This window comes from Rhinatrema bivittatum, chromosome 6, assembly GCF_901001135.1.
Source record: "Rhinatrema bivittatum chromosome 6, aRhiBiv1.1, whole genome shotgun sequence".
Classification (NCBI taxonomy): Eukaryota; Metazoa; Chordata; class Amphibia; order Gymnophiona; family Rhinatrematidae; genus Rhinatrema; species Rhinatrema bivittatum.
In genome coordinates this window covers 248,340,876-248,363,882 of record NC_042620.1, presented here as the reverse complement: position 1 = coordinate 248,363,882, position 23,007 = coordinate 248,340,876, and the positions used below count along the sequence as shown (strand labels likewise).

The following is a 23,007-nucleotide window of genomic DNA, read 5'->3' as shown; positions in this document are numbered from 1 at the left end:
CTACTTTGGCTGTAAAATTGGTCAGCAAATTCCATTTCAAGGTCCAATTTACTAAATTCCCTTTTAAAGGGCAGCTGCTGTTTGGAAAGGATCTTGAGAGGATGGCCAAGGTTTGGGGTGCTTCAAGGGTGCCATGATTACCAGAGAATAAGCCCTCTTGTTGTCTTCCAGCCTGCAATAAGTTTTGGGATACTAGAAAGCGTTGGCGGAGTTGTTCTTCATATACTCAGAAGCCCTGGGCTTTTAATAGGTATCTGTCCTTTTGGTCATCCAAGAAAGGCGGTCATAAGCGAGCACCTGTCAGGTTTTTGTCTGAATTGGCCCAGATTATTAAGGACCACTGAGCTTTGAGGTCATTTCAGAAGGTTTCACTCCTGTTCGGTATTAGGCATTTGTATGGTTTTTCCCTGTAACTTGGTGACAAAACGGGACAAGGTAAGAGACTTTCAAATGCCCCCTTGGTGTAAAATATAGTGGTTCCAATACCAAATTTTCAGAGAGTGCTGAGACATTACTCATTTTACTTTGTAGTTTCCAAAAAAGTAGGACATTTGTTTCATTGTGGATTTGTCTCATTCCAAATAGAAACCTTGAGGTTGGTGTTTCTAGCAATAAGGCAAGAGGAATTTCTGATCTCATTGGATATAGCGGATGCTTATATTCATATCCTGATAAGGAAGAAGCATCAGTGGTTCCTTCAGCTTTTGGTACTGGGGGAACATTTCCAGTTTCAATCCCTTCCATTTGGTTTATCCATGGCACCCAAAACCTTCTCCAAGATGATGGTGGTTGTAGCAGAGGTGCTATGGAGAGGGGGAATTTTGATATTCCCCTGTCTAGACAATTAGCTCATAAGAGCAAAGTCAGAGCATGAAAGTATGCTAGTCACCAACAGGCTGCTTCAAATTTTGCAGAAATTAGGTTGCATAGTCAACTTTTCCAAGAACAGTTTGGAGCCTTCTCAGATATGAAGGAAGGTTGTGTTCATCTGATGGAGCAAAGAACTTTAAAATTGTGCCAGCAGGTTCAGTCATTGCTGTCAACCAGGATTCCATTTGTGTGGAGTTATCTGCAGTGTCTTGGTTCCATGGCAGCAGCTTTTGATCTGGTGCCTTCGACGAGAGCTCATGTGAGGCCCCTGCAGATATCCTTTCTATCTAGATGGGATCCTCAGTCTCAAGATTATTCCATTTGACTACAGGTGCCAGAAGTGATCAGGAGTAGTTTGTGGTGGTAGCTGAATTACAAGAATCTGGTAGTAAGTGTAGATCTTAAATCCTCCTGACTGGGTGATAGTGATAATGGATGCCAACCTAACAGGATGAGGGACACATTGTCTGGGTCAAGTGGCTCAAGGTTGTTGGTCATTGATGGAATCGAGATGATCCATCACTTGTTTGGAGGCCAGGACCATTGAGTTGGCTCAGTTTCAATTTGCTTCAATGATAAGAGATCAGGCAGTCAAAACAATGTCCGACAATGCCACATTGTTGGTGTATGTGAACCATCAGGGGGTACACTAAGAATTTGCAGGTAGCAGAGGAAATGGATCTGCTGCTTCACTGAGTAAGAGAAGAATTTGCAGATATTCTCAGCATCACATATTGCAGGAGTAGAAAATGTAAAAGTAGACTTTCTCAGCCACTATGTGGTGTGAGTGAAGGCAGAGTTCAGTCAGATAGTAGCCAGGTGGGCCTTCCATCGCTAGATCTGATGACAACTTCCAAAAATGCAAAGGTGAAAGACTTCTTCAGTTGGAGAAAAGAGTCATGCATTCGGACAAAGAAGGAAATTCTGTATGTTTTTCCTCTATGACCATTGTAAGAATGATTCAAAGGATCTCAGGTCATCCGGGTCTGCTAATTCTGGTGGCTTCATACTGACCGAGATGCCCTTGGTATGCAGATCTCATGTGATTGTTGTATGAGGCTCCATTAAGATTCTTTCCACACAGAGAGTTGTCTCAGGGTCCAGTTCTGCACAGGGTTCTGGATCAGTTTTGTCTTATGGCCTTGAGAAGGCATGCCTAATTAAAAAGGGCTACTTAGGAGCCAAGATGGCGCCCGAATGAGCAGGAGAGAAGGTTGCTCCGCAATACTGGTTCCTGAAAATTGATTTCCTACACCAAAATAACTTTTAGAATGCCACATACCAAACGGAAAGCCCAGCTACGTGAGAGCCAGGCTGTTTCTGCAAGTCCGGAGGTGCGACAAACATCAATTCAAACCTTCTTCTCATCCACGCCGAAAGAGCCGGGAGCGAGTGCCGTGGAGGTTGGAGGTGAGGAGCGAACACCTCCACCAATGGCAGATGATATCTCGCTTAGGGCCTCATTTTCTAAGAGGCTCGCACGCGATAAGGGACCTTTCGCACGCGAAAAGTCCCTTATCGCGTGCGATACCAGGATGGGGGTGGATTTGGGGTGGAGTCGGCCCCGGAGGAGGAGGAGTTGGGGCGTCACCGGGGCCGACTCTGCGCCGATGCCGTGGACAACGAAAAGGTAAGGCCCTTTTCGCGTCCTATTTCGCTCCCAATAGCTACACCTCCTATGGTGGCGCTATTGGGTGCGAAACCAGCAGCAATCGCACCGCGACGGTGCGATCGCTGCCGGCTAGCACAGGCCTGCCCCCCCGTTTCGGCCCCTCATTTCCTAAAGTATCGCAAGCCTGCGATACTTTGGAAAATGAGGCCCTAAGTCCCAGAGCGCCAAAGACGCCACCCCCCCCCCCCCCCAGCGGGAAAGAGATATGCAGGCCATTATCGCGAGCTTTCCGGAGCACCCTGCAGAGCCGAGAGCTCAGAACGGAGGAGCACCGGGAGCAGCAATTAATGAGGACGGAGCGATTCCTGCAGCGGCTGAATTACAAATCGGATCATATTTACCTCGAGTATTTGAGAATGTATTACCTGACCCTCAACCGCTGGAGATGAATCGGGACACTGGGGCTGAAGCCACGCAAGTGGGTGAGTCTCTTAAAGCTATGTCTTCTTTCCTTAAAAAACCTGAAAAAATAACAATGGAATCTATCTGGGAGGCTTTGGTAGCCATAGAAGGTGCCATTATTAAACTTTCCAAAACTTGCTTTAATTCAAATAAAAGAACTCTGGACAATGAAAAAAAGATTGAAGATCAGGGAAAAAAATAAAAGTAATGGAAAGCCAGCAACATCAAATAATTCAACAAGAAGTGGCCCAGAATAAAAAAAAATTGAAAATATAGAGAATTCCCTTCGAAGTTTAAATGTGAGAGTTTTGAACTTTCTGATTATATCTCAATTTTACCTGCGATGGATTTGTTCAAAAGCTTCTTAAATGTGGTTTTAAAAATTCCAACGGAAGCATTGCCATTAATAACGAAAGCTTACTGTCTACCCCAGAAGAAAAATGAGGAGAAAAATGAAAATACAGATTTACAACGACGGATGAATGTAACGGGGTTACTTGAACTATCCCATGAAGATAAGATAGAATCAAGAGGTGTTCTTCTTGTAACCTTTGCTTTCTTAAGTGAAAAGAATAATGTCTCAAGATTATTTTTTCGTAACTGATTGGAGTTGTACTATGGTTACAAAGTCTGGTTGTTTCCTGATTTAACTCGGGTTACGCAGGAGAGGAGAAAGCGATTTATAGAGACGAGGCCTGAAGCGCTGTTGAAATGTCCAGAATTTACTCTTAGGTACCCGTGTAAATGTGTGCTTAGGCATGCAAGCTCAACTTATATATTTTTTGAGCCGTCTCAATTGTGCTATTTCTTAGATACTCACCCAAATGTGACATAGTCAGCACAGATGGCAATAAGTAGGCACTCATTTGTAGGCATCCAGATTCTTTTTTCCTGTATGTTATAATTTGGATCGCTCTAAATATTTCTGAATTTCACTCCCCCCCCACCCCCACCCCCACCATTGCTTATTTTCTGATAGGTGGATTAAGGAATTATAAATGTAAATGTATATATTTTTTTCTTTATTATGATGTATATTTCTGATGTAATCCATCTAATTATTTCTAATCACAATGTTGTTGTGTAAAACTTAAAATGCAATAATAAAAAAATAAAAAGGGGCTACTTACAGGAGGTGGTGAATATTCTTTTAAAGGCCAGAAAACATTCCTCTTTTCTAGCTTACATACAAGTGTGGAGAGGTTTTGAGCAATAGTTTAATGATAGCTATTTGCTCCTTAATCAGATTTTGGTGCCCATAATGCTTGTTTTTGCAGGAGGAACTCTCCAAGAGTGTTGTGTGTGCCGGCCGTGGCAGGCCCATGGCCAGGCCCTCTTACCCTCTGCTGCCTGCGCCACTGTCTGGTTCCATCTCTCTTGCGTCCATGGGCTGCCGCCTGTGACCTTGGGCCTGTCCTGTTGCTCCTGCCTCTACTACGGACGTCCATGCTCCTGCCTCTGCTTCAGGCATCCATGTTCCGCGGCGGGCCTCCCCACACGGTCCATGGGGAGATGCCGCTGTCAGGCACCGCACCCCTCCCTAGCGCGCAAACCTCTTGCTCTTTTAAAGGGGCTGCAGTGGGATCCTAACCCGCGGCTCCGGATGATGACGTCACTGGGTCCCAGTATTTAAGGCCAGGCCCAGCCTCAGTTAGTTGCCTTTGCAACAGGTCTCCACGCTGGTCGTTTACTTCGTTGCTTCCCTGGTGATTCCTTCGTGATCCTGGTTCCTGTCTTGTTCATGTTCCTGTTCCAAGTTCCGTTATTCTCCTTGTTCCTGTGTGATTCCACTTGTCCTACGGATTGACTCCTGGACCCGACCTGTGCTTTGCCTGACCATGCTACTGATCATCTCCTGTACCCAACCTCAGCTTTGCCTGACCACATCCTTTCCAAATGGATTTTCCTAAAGCCATCAAATTGTTCATTGTTTGTGTTCTATTTAAGAAAAAAAAATAATCAGTTACTATGATATGAAACTGAAATTGTTTTGTTTTCTTATGTTTTACAGGGGGAAAAAGGAGAACCTGGTATCAAGGTAAGTCAGGTTAAGTTGCTGGTGTTTGCATGTTAGTTGAATCATCTGATAGCTTCTTATGGTGCTTGGGTATCAGCTGTTCTCCATGTTTGCATGCCAGCTGATCCATCTGGTGTTTGTATCTCAGTTTATATTCCCACAGGCCAATGCAATATTGCTGCGTGAAAAGCGGGCTCATGATTGAGCACCCACTTTCTTAACGTACGTCCATCCGCCTCTCTTGGGTGTGCAATGCTAATGAGCTTCAGCGATAAAAAGGAGGTGCTAGGGGAAATTGTGCATCCCTAGCACCTCCTCGACATTTGGCGCCTGGGAGAAGTGGCTGTATGTGGGTTAGGAAACAGCCGCTCAATTTTGTGATCAGAAATCTGATAGCTATCAGTACATAGCTGAAGAGATCGAAATCGACAACTTTTTGATAATTGCTTTGTAACTGGGAATGCTTACTCGAGAAAATTCATGAGTTTGAGTGGCCTGTTTTATTAATTTGGACTGTAGTGTTAAAATTAGCAGAAAGGGTCTTAGTTGCCTTCTATGAGGACAAGGGATGAGAAAGAAGATAAGCATAGGGAACTGCGTATTTCCTATACCTAGCTCTCTCTATTGAAATAGCATTGCAAACACTTATGGCCCCAACATGCCGGGCACAGCTGCCCAGAGGAAATACATGACTAGTTGAATGAAAGGGAAGACAGAGATGGTAAAGATGTCACCCTATGCATAACAACCTGATATGTATGAGCTTACTTAATGGCCAAGCGATAAGAAGCCCACTGCTGTAGCAACGCCATAGGAAATGACAGGGGTCTGGATACAGTGACTTCATATCTAAATAACTGGGAACTTTAAAGATAAAAGTCCAGGGCAAAAAATGATGTGTACACTGTTAGGAAGGCCAAACCCCACTGTCGGGGTAGCAATGGCAGAGGATGTCAACAGCTGGTGCCTATCCACCATGCTTTATGAGCCGACAAAATTAAAACCTGTCCGGAGATAGAATACCACTTAACCCAAAGTATACACAGTTTTTTTCTGAACACCTGGAAACAGTCGAGGAGCACATAGAACGGACAAGAAAAATGTATGAAATAATCCTTGAAACATCTTGCACGGACTACAGAAAAGGAGAATATCTGATGAGAGCAGCACCTACATAGCTGGGCCTACCATGCATTGTATATCAGAGAGAAAGCCTGTATCTAGTTCATCCGCATGCAGCTCTATCTGCTGAACCTGATGCATGAACCAGGGGAGCTCAGCGGCTGATATATACCTTCCGAAAGAGCATTATAATATGTTTAGCAGAGCCAGAGAGAGATGCTGTAGGGTTATAGCAGATAGTGCTGGGAGTACAGAACATTAGTCCTCAGCCCAGAATGTGTCTTCAATGAGACATTAGTCACTGTAGAACTCTCTGCCCAGGAAAACAAAGATCATCACCAAATGCCATGCTTGCAAGAGCCTCTCCCGAACGTACACGGGTCTTATACATTAAGGGATGCGTTTTCAAAAGCTTAGTCAAAATCACGTTCAGATTTGCTGAACTTGTGGTAGTGAATCCAGTGTAGTTGTGCATACTTTTGCAATGCATGCATTATTAGCTATACTAAAAGAGCTCTTTACGGGCATTACTGGAAGATTATGCACATACAATCTAAATTTAAAAAAGAAAATGTCCTCTCGTAGCAGGCTTGCTGCTAACATAATGATTCAACACCGTGCAAATGTAGGCATCTACGTTTGGCTGCACAACAAGTTGATATTCAGGCACTTATACCATGCAGCCATGGCACTGCAGAATGACACATGGGCTCCCAGTTCCTTACTACTTATTTATTTATTTGTATACAGCTAGGGTTATCCACTGTACCTGAATGCAATACATCTTGCAGAACCAGATTGATGGAATACCAACCAAATAAATCAACTTGAAGGAGGGTGCCCTCACTTGATATGGCGTATCCATTGCCCTATCAGTAATGAAATACTTCTTAACATTAATGCTGAGTTCATCCACGTTCACCCTCATCCCAAGATAACCTGTTCTAGTGATTCCTTTCCACTGAAAAGGCTCGCCTCCCATTTAATGTCTCTATCATGTTTCGCCTATCTCACATTCTCTCTAGTGCATACGTGTTTAGATCCATAGGTCTGTCATGCTTTTGAATGAAGACCCTGGCCATTTTAGTGGTCACCCTTGGATCGACTGCCACTGGTGTTAATTCTTTGAAAGAGTGGTCACCAGAGCAGTACACATTGTTTCCACCGGGAGCATACCACTGGGGAACTATCCTCCCCTTTTCTGCTGACCCTAGACAGCCAAGCGTCCAGGTTTTGCATTACTCTGCCTTCTTCTTTTTTTTTTTTTTTCTTGCATTAAATATTAAACTGCTCGGCTTGAACATAAGATGCTGAAATAGGCTGGCATGGACCATACTCAGACAGCATAAGCCTACTGGCATGCCTACCCACCACCCAGGACCCCAACACATATCGTGACCTTCACAAAGGAGAAGGAGCAAGAACTGTTGCATCATGTGGCCGAGAAGGTCGCCATCAGGATGTGGTCATTGTGGCCTCCCCGCGCACACCTGCCTCAGTCGCTACTCCAAAGGACACAAGCCAAGTTGCTGTCTGCACAGCCATTTGGAAAGCCCCCCTGGCTGGGCCTCTAGAAGGCAGTCCAGTGCTGTCTAGCCGAATAACCCCCATGCCTGATTATCGGCCATTCCAATTATATAAGCCTGAGCCGCATGAGACCAGGCCCCCTCTCACCCCTGCTGGGGCAGTCTTCCCCCTTGAAGCCTCTGAAATGTCCCTAGGCTTCCTGACTTTTCATGCCACACAACCCCCCCCCCCCCATACCATGCCTCCAAGTCACAGACGCACGTTCCCCACCTCGACCCAGCTGCATCAACTGACCTTCATAGGATTGCATCTTCTGAGACAGGCCATCCCAGTCTCACAGCCATAGAAGCTGCCCCTCACTGGCCTGAAGACTGCTGACCTTACCATCCTCTACAAGGTGACTCTCCTGCCTCTCTCTGAGATGCTAATTACCAGGTGTTTTTTTTTAAATTCAGAGCTCAAATGGCAGGTGTACCTGGGCCCTTCACCATGCAGGTCTGACCCTGCACGTTCAGCCGCAGTCTGTTGGGAGGGAAGGGTGATGGTGGTGCGTCAAATTCACATTCCACCCATGCCAGACTGGCTCCATCCCAGCACTGCCAGATGAGGCCGCTGGCCCTGCACAGATCAAGCCAATGGTGGAAAAGGCACATCACTCACGGGCTGGAGCCCACGATTGCCCACCAGATTGTCCTTCATCCCACTGTGGTCAAGGTCCTCCCAACAGCACGAGCATCCGCCCGGCACAAATGCCTTCTGGCAGCGGTGCACCGCTCAGCCAGGGGGGTCCATCACTCATCTGGTAGGAATCAACCTAGGAGACCAACTCGCTTTTTTTTTTTTTTCTTAAACAGGCACTGAAGTGGCTGATCGGGGTGGGCCCTCCTTCCAATGATCCTGCTCTGCTAAATGGGCCGAGGCCATGGGCCTCGGAAATCACAGACTGGGTGTGGCACCTCAAAGATGATGGTGCGCTATATGCTGCATGTGTGCCCAGATCGTTTGCCTCATGCCTGCCCCCAATCCTACAAGAACAGCACATTAGGCCTCCCCAGGCAAAACAACAATGATGGCTGCCACTCAGCAGGCAACGTTCCCCTGGAGATGCACTCCCACTGTTAGAAGTTGCAGGTTGATTGCAAGAGTTGGGGGTAGACGTGGGGATAGAAATCAGAGGAACCAAGGTTGTAACAAACTGCCAAAACCAAGAGGCTGGTGGCTTGGCTGGCCCACCTTTAAATTGTACTAGCTGGTCTTCCGCAACCTTTTTCCCACTCCCTTGCTCTGGAGGCGGAGCACCTCCCTGGTTGTGGCCTTCCCCCCTTTGCTGGGGGTGGGTCGGCTGCTATATGGGAAAGGGCAGAGGCAGAGTAAAAAGGAACAGTGGAATGGGCTGGATAGAAACAGGTAAGACACTATTCCATACAAACACAGCATCTTATATTGTCCCAGTACTTTGCCAGAGAAATATTTTAAAGAAATTTCTTCCCTGGATAAAAAAGGAAAATGTCAAGTATAAGCAATGTAAGAAGCTGTAGGGCCTAGTTACAAAAAATAAAACAGCTATAATGAAAATTGAAAACTGCTTATTAGGAGAAAATGATGTGAATGAAGATGTGGATATATGTGGTGAATGAATGATGTGGATCAACTGGTTAGTAAATTAAAGAATGTACTTTGCATTGCCATTCTTCAAGATTCTCTTTGTGCCTTTTAGGATAGGCGATTTTACAAATAAATTCCTAATATATGTTAGTGATCAGATTTGCACCATTGTTTAAAAATATGTGAAGAAATATCAGTGGGAAACTTGATTTAAATCAATGATTTAAATTGCCTTGAATTAAATCAGATTACCTTAGAGAAAGAAGTATTTTTGAGAGAGTGGATAGTGATTGTAGTATTTATTAGGGATGTTGAATCATTTTTCCCAAATTTGGCAATGTCAACAAAATTACCTAATTCGGAATGGTTTGGGAGAACTGAAAAAGATTGATTTTTTTCTCCCAAAATTTCAGAAAAAAAGTCATTTTTTAGTTAGTGCGCTCTAAATCCCGATGGTGTGCATTAACCTGAAAATCAGGGCCCCCTGAAAAAAAAAACTCCGAACCACGGGAAAAATGAAATTCCCGGGGGGGGGGGGGGCCTGAAACGAAGCCTAACATGAAATTTTTACCCGAAGCACACCTCTGGTATTTATGGGAAGAGAAATGATTTTTTAAGGGGCACTGAGTGGCGACTAAGTATTTCTTATCATGATTACTGCTTGATGATTTGCTATGTGTGAAGTGTGTTATCCAGAGGGAACTCTTCCCACTACCACGTCTTCTCATTCTCCTTATTTCACTAAACTCCTTGAACGTATTCTTTATTCCCATAGTCATAGTAACACAGTGGGCTAGGGTGAGAATAATCACATGCCTCCCTGGATGATCCTTAAAGGTGATTGAAGGCAAAAGTAAAAAAAAAACCAACAAAAGATTTTCTAGTAGAAAGAAACTGCCTTCATGATTCCACTTTTCAAAGTTGAATAAATGTATGTACTATGTATATTTGTTTTTGCATGTCAGAATTGTTGACTTTATCTGTCTCTCCTAGTTACTTTGTTATATCTATGCTTTTGCTTTCTATATGGCATATTTAGGGAAGTGCAGGATTTGGTTATCCAGGTCCTAAGGGACAGAAGGGAGAACTTGGCATTCAAGGGCCTCCCGGTCCCGCAGGTCCCCCAGGATCACCTGCTGCTGTTGTGCATCAAGAGGATGGATCCTTAGTAAAGCATCTAGCTGGACCACAAGGACCCCAGGGCCCTCCTGGTCCTCCTGGAATTCTGGGTCTTCCAGGCAAAGATGGAGAACCGGTGAGTAAAGTCTAAGAATTCCTCTGAACCTCCTCTGCCATGTTCCAGAAAGGGAAAAAGCAGCTTCGCAAATGACCTTGGGGACAGGGGGAGAATAGAGTATAGGCGTCAAGTTGAATTTAGGTAGTGAAACGTAAGGGAGGAGTGGTTTAGATTAGAATAACAGAGGCAGCATCAGGAGGTCAGAGTATTGAAGGGAGGGGGGAGGGGCATAGTATTAGACCACGAGATAGAATGACCAGAAAAAATTAAAATGTCATTTAGAACAGGTAGGCACTACAATATCTGCAGCAGGACCATGTGCATTAAGAGCATCAGAAAGGGGGACGGGTTGCATTAGAGGTCGATATTCAAAGGCTTTGGGTAAATGTTTTAGTTACCTGGACAAAAATTGAAATGTAAAACATTATTCTCACTGACTAGCTAACTTTTATCTGTGTAACTCATTACCCACACAAAATTTAGATTAAAAAAAAAAAAAGGGCAGTGGTGGAGGTGGTGGTGTTTAGTGGTTAAATTTTAGTTAGTGAGTGCTGGTATTCATCACAATCTGGATAAAGCTAGATGGATAAATCTGGTTGGAAAAGCCAGATAACGTTTATATTCAGTGTAACACTTATTATAAGAACTGCCATACTGGGTTAGACCAAGGCTCCATCAAACCCAGTAAGTATCCTTTCTCTTGCAGTGGCCAATGCAGGTCACAAGTACCTGGTAGGATCTCAGATAGTATATAGATTCCATTCTGCTTACATCAGGGATAAGCAGTGGCTTTCCCCAAGTCTACTTGGTTAATAACAGTTTATGGACTTTTCCTCCTGTAAGTTGTCCAAACCTTTAGTAAACCCAGCTACTTTAAACTGCCTTTATTACATTCTCTGGCAATGAATTGCAGAGCTTAATTGTGCACTGAGTGAAAAAATATTTTGTCAGAGTTGTTTTAAAATGTGCTACTTGTAACTTCATGGAATTTCCTCTAGTGTCTGTAGTTTTTATTTATTTTTTTAAAGAGTAAACAGCCAGTTTGCATTTACCCTTTCTATTCCATTCCATTCATGATTTTATAGACCTCTGTCATATTTTCCCATGGCCTTTTCTTAAAGCTGAAGAGCCCTAGCCTCTTTACCTTTTACTCATAGGGGAGCCATTCCATCCCCTTTTTCCAGCTACGTTCTATTGAATATCCAGCTAACTTTACCTAGGTATCTTTCTTGTTGAACTGCATGCTGAATTTCATCCTCACTGGATTATGGACTGTAGATTAGAACCATGGAAGTTATTAGAATATTAAGAGCCTGCAGGGTCAGAGAGCTACAGGGGGAATGCTGACTCCAGAACCTTTATCTGCAGGTAGTAAGTTGGACTTGCTGGGAAGGAACCCTTAAATCTTGATGAAACAGATGGTTAAACTGCTGGCTGTTTATATTGTGTGTGCATTTTTAAGGCTAGTACTATTCGCAAGTGTTAAGAATTGTATGTATTTAGGGATAATAGACTTTGAATTAATTTTATGAGCTAGAAAAAAAACAACCTTTCATCTGCCAACTTGCTTGTGTCCCTCAGACCTGAAAGAAAAAGTGAAAGGCCATAATATATCAGCATAATGTGCTTCAGCCAAACCACTCTACTTATACAGGTGATTTGGGATAGAAGAAATCCATTACCACCAAAGCCAAACCATGAAGGTATATTTTGTCTATCCCCCTGCAACTCAAGATCTCTACCCAACCTAAAGAAATTGCTCCTCTAGCCCTTCAATTAGACCTTCTCAATGTCCTTTCTGCAAACCTCATCACATTCAGGATGTAATTAAAGAATACCACTTCCACATCCTGTTTATCACTGTGACCTGTTTAGGAAAAGGTGAAACTATTACTCTCACTCAGCTCTATCCACCTGGCTACCAAAATCACCTACCCTCCCAACTCATGGGCCATGGAGGAGGAGTTGATGTTATCTTCAGACATTCGCTAAACCTGGAGCTAGTGGTTACTAAACAGATAGGAAAATCTGACTGCCTAGTAACAAAGCTCCAAAGCAATGAGGGTCCTAAAATCGTCCTTATCTGCCGCCCCCCAATAGCCATCTTGATGCCTTTCTTAAATTATCTGAATTCCTATGTGGCATCACTACCATGTCCCCCAAAACCTCCTGTTTCTGGGAGATTTCAACTACCACATAGAATCCCTCCCCTCAGATGACACGCTGCGAGCTTCCAGTGCAACATGGATGACCTTGGCCTCGCCCAGCTAATCAAGGTTCCTATGCACTGTTGCACTTCCTGGCCACGGCAGGCCCACGACTGGCTTCACTCACCCCCGACGCCGGGGTCCCGGACCTGGCTCGTCTTCTCTGGCAGCGGTAGGCAGCCACCTACGCACTCGCGCTCCGCGTGTGATTCTAGGCGCTGCTGCGGTCTCCAGCGCTGCCGTCGTCTCCTCCTAAGGCAAACAGTTCTTCAGCCTGTTCGCCTTAGGCGCGCATGCACTTCCCCGGACTTTAAAGGGGCCGCAGCGGGAAAGCCTCCCGCGGCCCCAGATGAACATGACAACCAGTCTCCGTATATAAGGCAGGCCCTGCTGCATAGACTTTGCCTTGGCAACAGGTCTACACGCTTCCTGTTGTGTGCTTCGTTGCTGCTTGTTCCAGTTCCTGTTCCAGTACCTGATCCTATTCCAGCTCCTGTTCCTGCTCCAGTATCTGCTCCAGCCTCCGTTCCTTCTTCCCTTCGGATGGACCTCCCTGGCTTTGACTTCTGCTTGAACCTGACCTTGTCTCCAGCCGCCTGCCCTGAATTCTGTTTGACCTTGACCTCGTCTCCAGCCGCCTGCCTTGACTTCTGCTTGAACCTGACCTTGTCTCCAGCCGCCTGCCCTGAATTCTGTTTGACCTTGACCTCGTCTCCAGCCGCCTGCCTTGACTTCTGCTTGAACCTGACCTTGTCTCCAGCTGCCTATCCTGACTTCTGCTTGAATCTGATCTTGTCTCCAGCTGCCTGCCCTGACTCTTCCTTGGATCTGGCGTTGTCTTCAGCTATCTGCCCGACTTGCAGTCCGGACTTAACCTTGTCTCCAGCCGCATTGCCTCCACTTCAATCTGTCTGGACTTTGGATCCTGTCTCTCTGTTACCATGTTCCATACCGGCAAGGTTGCTCCCCGCGGCCCGCATGATTCCCCTGCTGCCACCTCTGATTCCGCGACGCCAGCAGCACGTCTGCGCTCCGCACGGGCTCGGTGTTCCCCCAGGACGTCAGCAGCCCACACTGACGCCGGAGGCAGCTCTCACGCGAAATCGCGCCGTGGACACGCCCCCTGACGTCAGACGCCGATCAGCTGCGACTTTGCGCGGGAAAGGAGGGAGATTTAAGGAGAGCCTTCCTTCCAGCCCGTCGCTTCGGGCACAGTGCGTTTTGGTGAGTGTCTTGCTGCTCTTCCTGCCTGTTGCTCTGCTCCTGACCTGGATCGCCGTATCGGACTCCTCTGCCTGCTGCCTGCCTACCGGACCTGTTTGTCTTGGTTCTTTGTTTGCTGCCTGCCCTGACCTGGACTGCCTTATCGGATTACTCTGCCTGCTGCCTGCCTACCGGATCTGTTTGCCTTGGTTCTTTGTTTGCTGCCTGCCCTGACCTGGACTGCCTTATCGGATTACTCTGCCTGCTGCCTGCCTACCGGACCTGTTTGCCTTGGTTCTTTGTTTGCTGCCTGCCCTGACCTGGACTGCCTTATCGGATTACTCTGCCTGCTGCCTGCCTACCGGACCTGTTTGCCTTGGTTCTTTGTTTGCTGCCTGCCCTAACCTGGACTGCCTTATCGGATTACTCTGCCCGCTACCTGCCCTGACCTGGACTGTCTATAGGATACTCTACAGACCGCTTCTCCAGCGTTACCACTACTTGCTCCCGGAGAGGGTCACCTTCCGTTCTTGAGCGTCCCGGGTACTAGGTAAGCGGCCTCAACCTAGGTTCCACCATCCTGAGTAACACTCTCCCTTTTGGGACCCTGTGTCTCCCTGTTTCCTGGCATCCTGCTTTGGATACTTTCTCCAGGATCAACCACATGGAGGCCCACCTATGTCCAGCCGGCCACGGTACCCAAGGGCTCAACTTGCGGGGAATGAGGGCAGGTATTGGCGAAGCTCCAGTTGGCCTCTGCTTCCCATTGGCCTCACTTCCCAATGGTGGGGAACCGCCATGGGTGGTGCCAACACCACCTCGTGCCAAGGGTCCACCTCCGCAACACACACAGACATGGTCACACTCTCGACATAATTTTACAATATGCCGGCACCAATATCAGTGGTTGGACCATAAACTGGATGAGCCACCATCCTATTCCCAAATCAAATTCTCAGTTCTCCTAAATCTAAACCTCCCACAGGACTCTATCCTATGTTTCAGGTGAAAATGTAAGCGATCTCATCAACATACTCACAACAACTAACACTTCAGTCCCACCAGAAATTCTAATCCAGTAATGGAATGAATAATTCTGTACAGCAGTTGAACTCTAGCCCCTTTGAAATCCAATTCTACTGGAACACCCAAGAATTCTCCATGGTTCCATGAAGGTTGTCTTCTCTTAAAATAACAATCTGATAACGCGAACTGGCCTGGCAGAAATATAAAACTGATATCAATCTTTGTCTCTGCAAAAAAACACTCCAAGAAATACAAAGCTACCATCTGGAAAATCATAAAAAAGACAATGTTTCCAAATAACTAGAACTATCTATGTGCCACCTGATATGGAAACTCTCCAAACTGGAAATTGACTCCTCCTGTCAACACAGTGGGTCACACAGCTGGAGACATCACCAAATTTTTCACTGAAAAATTGCAAACTATTCATTCCTCCTTTCATCCCATCATCTCCTCTACCCCGGCACCAACCAGCCCATTAATGTGAAAATCTATTATCCATTTTAGAATAAGGCTGTAACAAAACATAATGTGGAAAAAGTGAAGGGATCTGAATACTTTCTGAATTCACTGTAGATTCCATGCTACTTATCTCAGGGATAAGCAGTGGACTTCTGCAATCTACCTTAATGGTTTATGGACTTTTCCTCCAGGAACTTGTGCAAACCTTTTTTAAAAGCAGCTAAGCTAACAGCTTTCACCACATCCTCTGGCAACAAATTCCACAGCTTAATTGTGCATTAAGTAAAAAAATATTTACTCATTAATTTTAAATATATCACCTAGTAACTTCATTGTGTTCCTTAGTCTTTGTACTCTTTGAAATAGTAAATAATTGATTACCTTTTACTTGCTCCACTCCACTCTTAATCAAGTTGACTTAGAGGATGGCCTCTGCTACTACTGGCATCAGTAGCATGGGATCTTCTTAGTGTTTGAGTACTTGCCAGGTTCTTGTAGCCCGGGTTGGCCATTGTGTACACAGGATGCTGGGCTTGATGGACCCTTGGTCTGACCCAGTATGGGCAGTTTCTTATGTTCTTATCTCCCCTCAGCTATCTCTTCTCCAAGCTAAAGAGTGCTAACCTCTTTAGCCTTTCCTCATAGGGAATCGTTCCATTCCTTTATCATTTTGGTTGCTCTCCTCTATACCTTTTCTAATTCTGCTATATCCTCTTTGAGATGCGGTGACCAGAACTGCACACAATACTCAAGGTTAAAACATGGAGCGATACAGAGGCATTTTGATTAGGGATGTGCAATCGTTTTTCCTGAATTAGGCAATGTCAACGAAATTTCCTAATTTGGAATGGTTTGGGAGAGCCGAAAAATGATTGAATTTTTTCCGAAATTTTGGAAAAAATTCATTTTTGAGTTAGTGCGGGCTAACTCCCAATAGTGCGCACTAAGGGGCAGATTTTCAAAGGCTACGAGCGTAACCCAAGAGAATCTGCCCCTGCACGCGCCCCGCGACACGCAAAAAGGGGCGGCCGGGGCGTGGCGGAGACTCGGGTGCACAGCCGGGGCGTGGCGGTGGCTTGGGGGCAGTTCAGGGCTTGGCTGGGGGCGTGACGGCGGTCCAGGGGCGGGGTCTAGTGTGGCCTATGCCGCAGGCGTAACTTTTGCTGCAAAGGTAGTGGGGGATTTTCAGGCTGATACAGTACAGTGTGCTCCGACAGAGCGCACTGTTAACCTGCTCTTGGACGCGCGTTTTCCCTTACCTCTTATTCAGTAAGGAGCGGAAAACGCGCTCCTTACTGCTTTTCTCAGCACCCTCCGACTGCACCCTCCGACTTAATATCCGACTTTTCTCTGCACCCTCCGACTTAATATCATGGCGATTAATATCGCCCGCTCTCCCACGGACTTTACTGAATTGGCCCGTTAGTTAGGCATGGGGGGTGAGTTAGATAAGGGAAGGGAAAGTGGGGGGGGGGGGCCTGGAAAAAAAGTTCCCTCCAAGGCCGCTCCGATTTCATTACCCACACAAAATTTAGATTAAAAAAAAAGGCAGTGGTGGAGGTGGTGGTGTTTAGTGGTTAAATTTTAGTTAGTGAGTGCTGATATTCATCACTATCTGGATAAAGTTAGATGGATAAATCTGGTTGGAAAAATATTGGTGTTAAAGTTTAGCCAGATAACGTTTATATTCAGTGTAACACTTATTATAAGAACTACCATACTGGGTTAGACCAAGGCTCCATCAAACCCAGTATCCTGTCTCTTGCAGTGGCCAATGCAGGTCACAAGTACCTGGTAGGTGCTCGCCGATCCCGGATTTTATAACATGCGTGCGGCAGCGCGCACATATTATAAAATCGGGCGTAGATTTGTTCGCGCCGGGTTGTGCGAACAAATCTACGCCTGCGCATAAGATTTAAAATCTGGCCCTAACACTGCCAGGTTACTGCGCACTATCCCGAAAATCAGGGCCCCTCAAAAAAAAAAACCCGACCTGCGGGAAAGACAAAATTCCTGCGGGGGTGGGGCCCCAAAACGAAGCCCGACACAAATTTTTTACCCAAAGCACATCTCTAATTTTGATGTTCTCTGTTTTATTCCCCATTCCTTTTCTGATAATTCCTAGCATTCTAATTGCTTTCTTGGCTGCTGCTGCTGCACACTGAGCAGAAGATTTCAACATATTTTTAATGATGACACCTAGATCCTTTTCCTGAATGGTGACTCCTAATGGGTAACCTTGCATCGGTAGCTAGAATTTGGTTAACTCTTCCCTAAATGCACTTGTCCACATTAAATTTCATTTGCCATTTGCATGTCCAATCTCCCAGTTTTGCAAGTTCCTCTTGCATTTTCTCACAATCCTTTTGTGATTTAATAACTTTGAATAAATTTGTGCCATTAGCAGATTTGATCACCTCACTTGTTGTTCCCATTTCCCCATCATTTATAAATATATTAAAAAGCCATGGTCCCAGAACAGATCACTGGGGCACTCCATTATTCAACTTTCTCCATTGGAAAAATTTACCATTTAACCCTACGCTCTGTTTTAACCAGTTTCCAATCCACAATAGGACACTGCCTCCTATCTTTAAACATATTAATTTCCTAAGAAGTCTCTCATGAGGGACTTTTGCAAATGTTTTCTGGAAATCCAGGTACACAGATTATATCAACTGGCTCACCTTTATCCACGTGTTTATTTACACCCTCAAAAAATGTAGCAGATTTGTGACTTCCCTTGGCTAAATCCATGTTTGCTTTATCCCATACTTGTATGTTCAACAATTTTATTCTTTGATAGTTTTTACCAGGACTGGTGCAAGGGTATTAGGTGCCCTAGGTGAACCTTCTGCCTTGAGCCTCCCTTCCCCCCCCCCCCCCAGCCCTGACCTCCCCCCATCCCAAATACACAAGTAAAAATTATGTATTTATAATAGATTTTACATGAAAAGGACATTCAAAATATAGTTTTCTGAGATGCTGGTAAATATAATATACATGTTGTATGTCAACCAGAAAACCCTGTTAAAAGGCAAAAATAAAATCTATTAGAACCTATATGGTATTAGACTATTGTAATGCGTGATGTGTGCAGGCTTGGTACTCAAAGCCATGGGAGTAAAGTGAATTACAGTTACAACATAGCAAATGTCCCATGCTAAAAGAGGACTAAATACCAGCACGCAAATAGTAACAACCCTACCTATGAAAAGGCTGTAAATATTACACCGGGCCTTAAAACACCAATAAACCTCCTATTAGAAAACATAACAAGCCCAGCTGCTATGGAACCCTACACAGAAATTACACGCTAGCAGAATACCTCAAGTTTGATCACACAAGCAGAACACAGACAAAACCTTACCAAATGCAGAATAAAGAGATCATAAGGTAAAAATAAAAAAATGTGCAGCACAACAATGTGAAAGCAGAAAGAAGAAACACTGCCATTCTTCATAAAGTATCAAACAATAAAATGAAGAAATATAATACATCAATAATAGTAAAACCATTCTAGTAAAAAGAATATTTCAAAATAGGCAAATAAAATGACATCCAATAATTAACAACTCATAAAAATAAAAAGTAAATGTTCCAACTCCAAAACAAAAATTGAACAGATCACTGTTAGTTTTAATCATGATTACGTGGATTAGCTTATGGGGCAGGGAGTGGGAGGTATTGTGCACAAACTTTCTCCTTTGTTTTTCATATACATACACATAATTATACAAGTTTATTCTCGCTTACAAATACAGGCTCTCCCACACATGCATACATTACCAAACACCCCCCCCCCCCCCCCACTCATGTTCTCTCACCCTCTCTCTCACACATACAGACATCCTCATTCACTCACAGGCACCTTCTCATACACACACACACAGGTTCCTTATCTCTTTTGCACATGTACCGCACACTGGCTCCCTCCCTCTCTCTCTCACTAATACCGGTACCATTGCTTTTTCGTATATACACAATCCCTCTCACTCAAACACACAGCCTCATACAACTCCCTCTCTCTCTCACTCACATACACATTCCCTCATTAAGGCTCCCTCCCTCTCTCTCATACACACACCCCATCTGTGTCTCTTGCACACACACACACACACACACACACACACACACACACACACACACATGCTCCCTCTCGCTATCTCTTTCTCACACACACAAACACACACACACACACACTCTTGCACACTCAAACAGAGGTGTCCTCACATCCACACACATACAGCCTTCCAATCTCTCTCTGGCTTACAGGTTCTCTTGGTGTCTCCTTCCTTCTGCAGACATATGAGCTCTGTCCCCAGCTCTCCTCTGCCTATTTTTTCTGTCTTCAGCTGTTCCCAGGCCCCTCTCTCTCTCTTCTGCCATGGAAGGAATGGACCCTGCTGCACAAATCTTCAACTGTGAGTGGGATGGGCTCCACTTGCGGCCTGCTGAGACTCTTCTCCTTTTGGCTGCGAATGGGATGGGCTCCGCTCATAGTCCACTGAGTACCTGCTCCTCTCAGCTGTGAGCGGGGTGGGCTGTGCTCGCAGCCCACTGAGTCTCTTCTTTTGGCCTCAAACAGAAGGGGCTCTGCTCACAGTCCGCTGAGTACTTGCTCCTCTCGGCCATGAGAGGGATGTGCTCTGCTCGCGGCCTGCCGAGACCCTACTCCTCTCGGCCGTGAGAAGGATGGGCTCTGCTTGCGGCCTACCGAGTCTCTGTTCCTCTCGACCACGAGCAGGATGGGCTCCACTTGGAAAACCACATGGCTGCTCTTTACCGCCCCATAATGGTTAGCACCTTAAGCAACTGCCTAGTTCACCTAGTGGATGCGCCGGTCCTGGTTTCTACCATTTTGCCTGGCGTAGACATCAAGCTCACTGGTCTGTAGTTTCCTATATTAGCCCTTGATCTCCTTTTAAAAATTGGCATTACATTGGCAACTCTTCAGTCTTCAGGTACCATAGACTATTTTAGTGATAATTTACAAATTATTAATAGCAGGTCTGCAATTTTAGCACTTTGGATGTATACCACCTGGTCCAGGTGATTTGCTATTTTTTAGTTTGTTAGTTTGCCCTATTACATCTTCCATGGACACTAAGATTTGTTTCAGTTCTGCTGAATCATCACCTTTGAATATCATTTCTTGATGGGACAGCAGCCTACCCTAATCTCTGATCCTGCCCAGGAGTGCTGCAGGCGTCTCCTAGCGAACTCGTGAGTCTGTCACCCTATCTCCCGGACTGCCTTAATGTAGTGAGCAGTGAGGAGTCATGGGACAGCAACATACCCGAATCTCTGATCCTTCCCGGGAGTGCCACAGATGTCACCTGGCCAACCCATGAGTCTGTCACCTGATCTCCAGGGCTGCCTTAACATGGCGTACAGGGGCACACTGCTGCTGGCGCGCCTAAGCCATGCGCCAAAGAGGTGTGCCCCTTATGCCCAATTTTTCCTGTAGTAACATGGGATAAAAAGGAAAGCCCCCACCCTTTCCCCCTCCCTCTCCCAAAACCAGTTATTCCAGCATTTCAATCCATAATCTTTATCCCAGGCTTGACATAATTTCCAGACCCAAATGTAAAAAGGAATAGAGTTTCTGCTTAGCACCGTGAGCTGCTCCATCTGATGAATTCCCATGAGTTTCTTTAAATACAGAAGACATACTAGGTGGATCTATCTTTTTCCAGTGTGTGGCTGTTTCACTGCCAAAATATTTGGATTGCTAGTTTGCCAACATTCTTTGGTATCTCTTCCACCAAGTCCTGAAGGAGATATACATTTTGGTCTCTGCCTATTTGAAACTTTGTAATGTCTGTTTTGTTTTGGGTGGCAGTAAAAGCTAAATTTTTAGGCAGGACAACCGGATATGACTATTGGTCCCACCTGCCCACATTCTTTCCAGCACCGGAGAGACACATTCTTATAAATACATTTTTCTCTAAGGAGTGTAACATCATCTGACATAAACTTTGAACAAATTTTCTGCCAATTGTGTGGAGGCAGATGTTTTAGCAGTTCTCCATCTAACATCTTCCCAAATATCTTCATCTATCACACAGGATAGATCCTTTTCCAGTCCATCTCATGCTTTAATTCCGCTCTCCACCCTGATAATACTTCTCTCGTGTTTTAGATTGAAAACCTTTAAACGAAAGACCATGGATTACGGTGCACATATTTGCTGCTATCCCATTTTCTTTTTAACAAAGTGCTATACCTGCAAAAATGAATACTAATCAGCGCCCTGCAGCGTTAATTGGTTGACTCAGGGGGTCAACCAATCATTTTTCCATCTTCTAAAGCTGTTACCCCTCCACATCTGCCAGAAACTCCTCATTATACCGAAGTGGCATAAGTGGGGAGTACTTCCTACAGGAAGATACCAGGTTTCTAATGGATTCCCTCACTTCATGTGTGTGTCTTATGAACAGATAACGTACCTCCCTTGGAGTAAGCTGCCCTTTCAGGTTCCAGGGGTGAACATAGATAGGAATCTTCCCCAGGAAAAATTGCTCCATTAGGACCTACTGTTTCATGTTAGGGCCCCCATGCCACTCTAACATAGCTCTGTTCTGTGCAACTTTATAGTATTTTTTCACATTTGGAACTTCCAGTCTCCCCATTCCTTTGGGCAAATACATGACTCTCTTGGATTTGCTAGGATGCTTTTGCTTCCAAATAAAATCTATGAATTTCTTCTGGATCTTTTTTGATATGCTATTAAGTATTGCTATGGGAAGCGTTTGGAATAGATAATACAGATGAGGCAAAGCTTTGACGGTGGCTGTTCTCCCTAACCAAGAGATATTAGTCTTCTCCCATGTTTGTAGATACAATGCTATACCATTTGTCAATGAAGAGTAATTCACTTTCGCCATCTGCTGGCTTTCCTTAACAATTTTTTTTATAACTATTTATAAACATTTTCAAGGCATACATCAAGAAAAATAAAGAGGAAACTCCTCTTCAACATACATAAGGAGCATTATTTTCCAGTAAAATTACAGAGTTATGAGATCAGCACAAACCTTACAGTTGGAACTACCTTACCATAAAGTACAAAAAAAAGCACAAAAGGTACAGTTGCATGTATAGGCAAGCAAACCAGTATTTAAGTATTTTGCAAATATTCATAATAAGGACCCCAAATACTAATTTATTTTGCATGTTCATTTTTAAGATCAAAGCGTAACCGTTCAATATCAGCGATATCTCTGATTTGTGACCGCCAATAGTTGATGTTACGACAGGCCTTTCAAAAAGTAGCCACAGTGAATGTTGCTGCTATGAATACGTGTCCTACTAGCTCTCTAAATTTAACTGGAACCAATGATCTATTCCAACGACCCAGTGACCCCAGCTCAGGAGTCACCTAGAGAGGGACTCCCAGGATATCCGCAATTTCCTGAGTGACCTGCTCCCAAAAAGTATTAATCATTGAGTAGAACCACCACATATAAATATATGAACCCATCTGACCACACCTTCTCCAGCATTGAACCCCAATATCTGGAAAACATTGAGAATAAAATATAAGGATGCAGTATGTTCTGTTCAATAGCTTAACCATTAGTTACATTCTCTTAGCACGAATAGAGATGTGATGTAAGCTTCCAAACCCTATGATCAAGTGATAGGCCTAAAT

At 44.8% G+C, this 23,007-nt stretch overlaps 1 protein-coding gene across 1 annotated transcript in view; it reads left to right on the top strand.

The window, feature by feature from the left end:
* Positions 1-23,007, top strand: part of COL18A1 (collagen type XVIII alpha 1 chain) — a 352,734-nt gene that overhangs the window by 95,536 nt on the left and 234,191 nt on the right. Inside the window, exons 7-8 of the mRNA XM_029606745.1 lie at positions 4,956-4,982; positions 10,255-10,470. Of these exons, the coding sequence (XP_029462605.1) occupies positions 4,956-4,982; positions 10,255-10,470 (243 nt within the window). The remainder of the gene's footprint in view (positions 1-4,955; positions 4,983-10,254; positions 10,471-23,007) is intronic.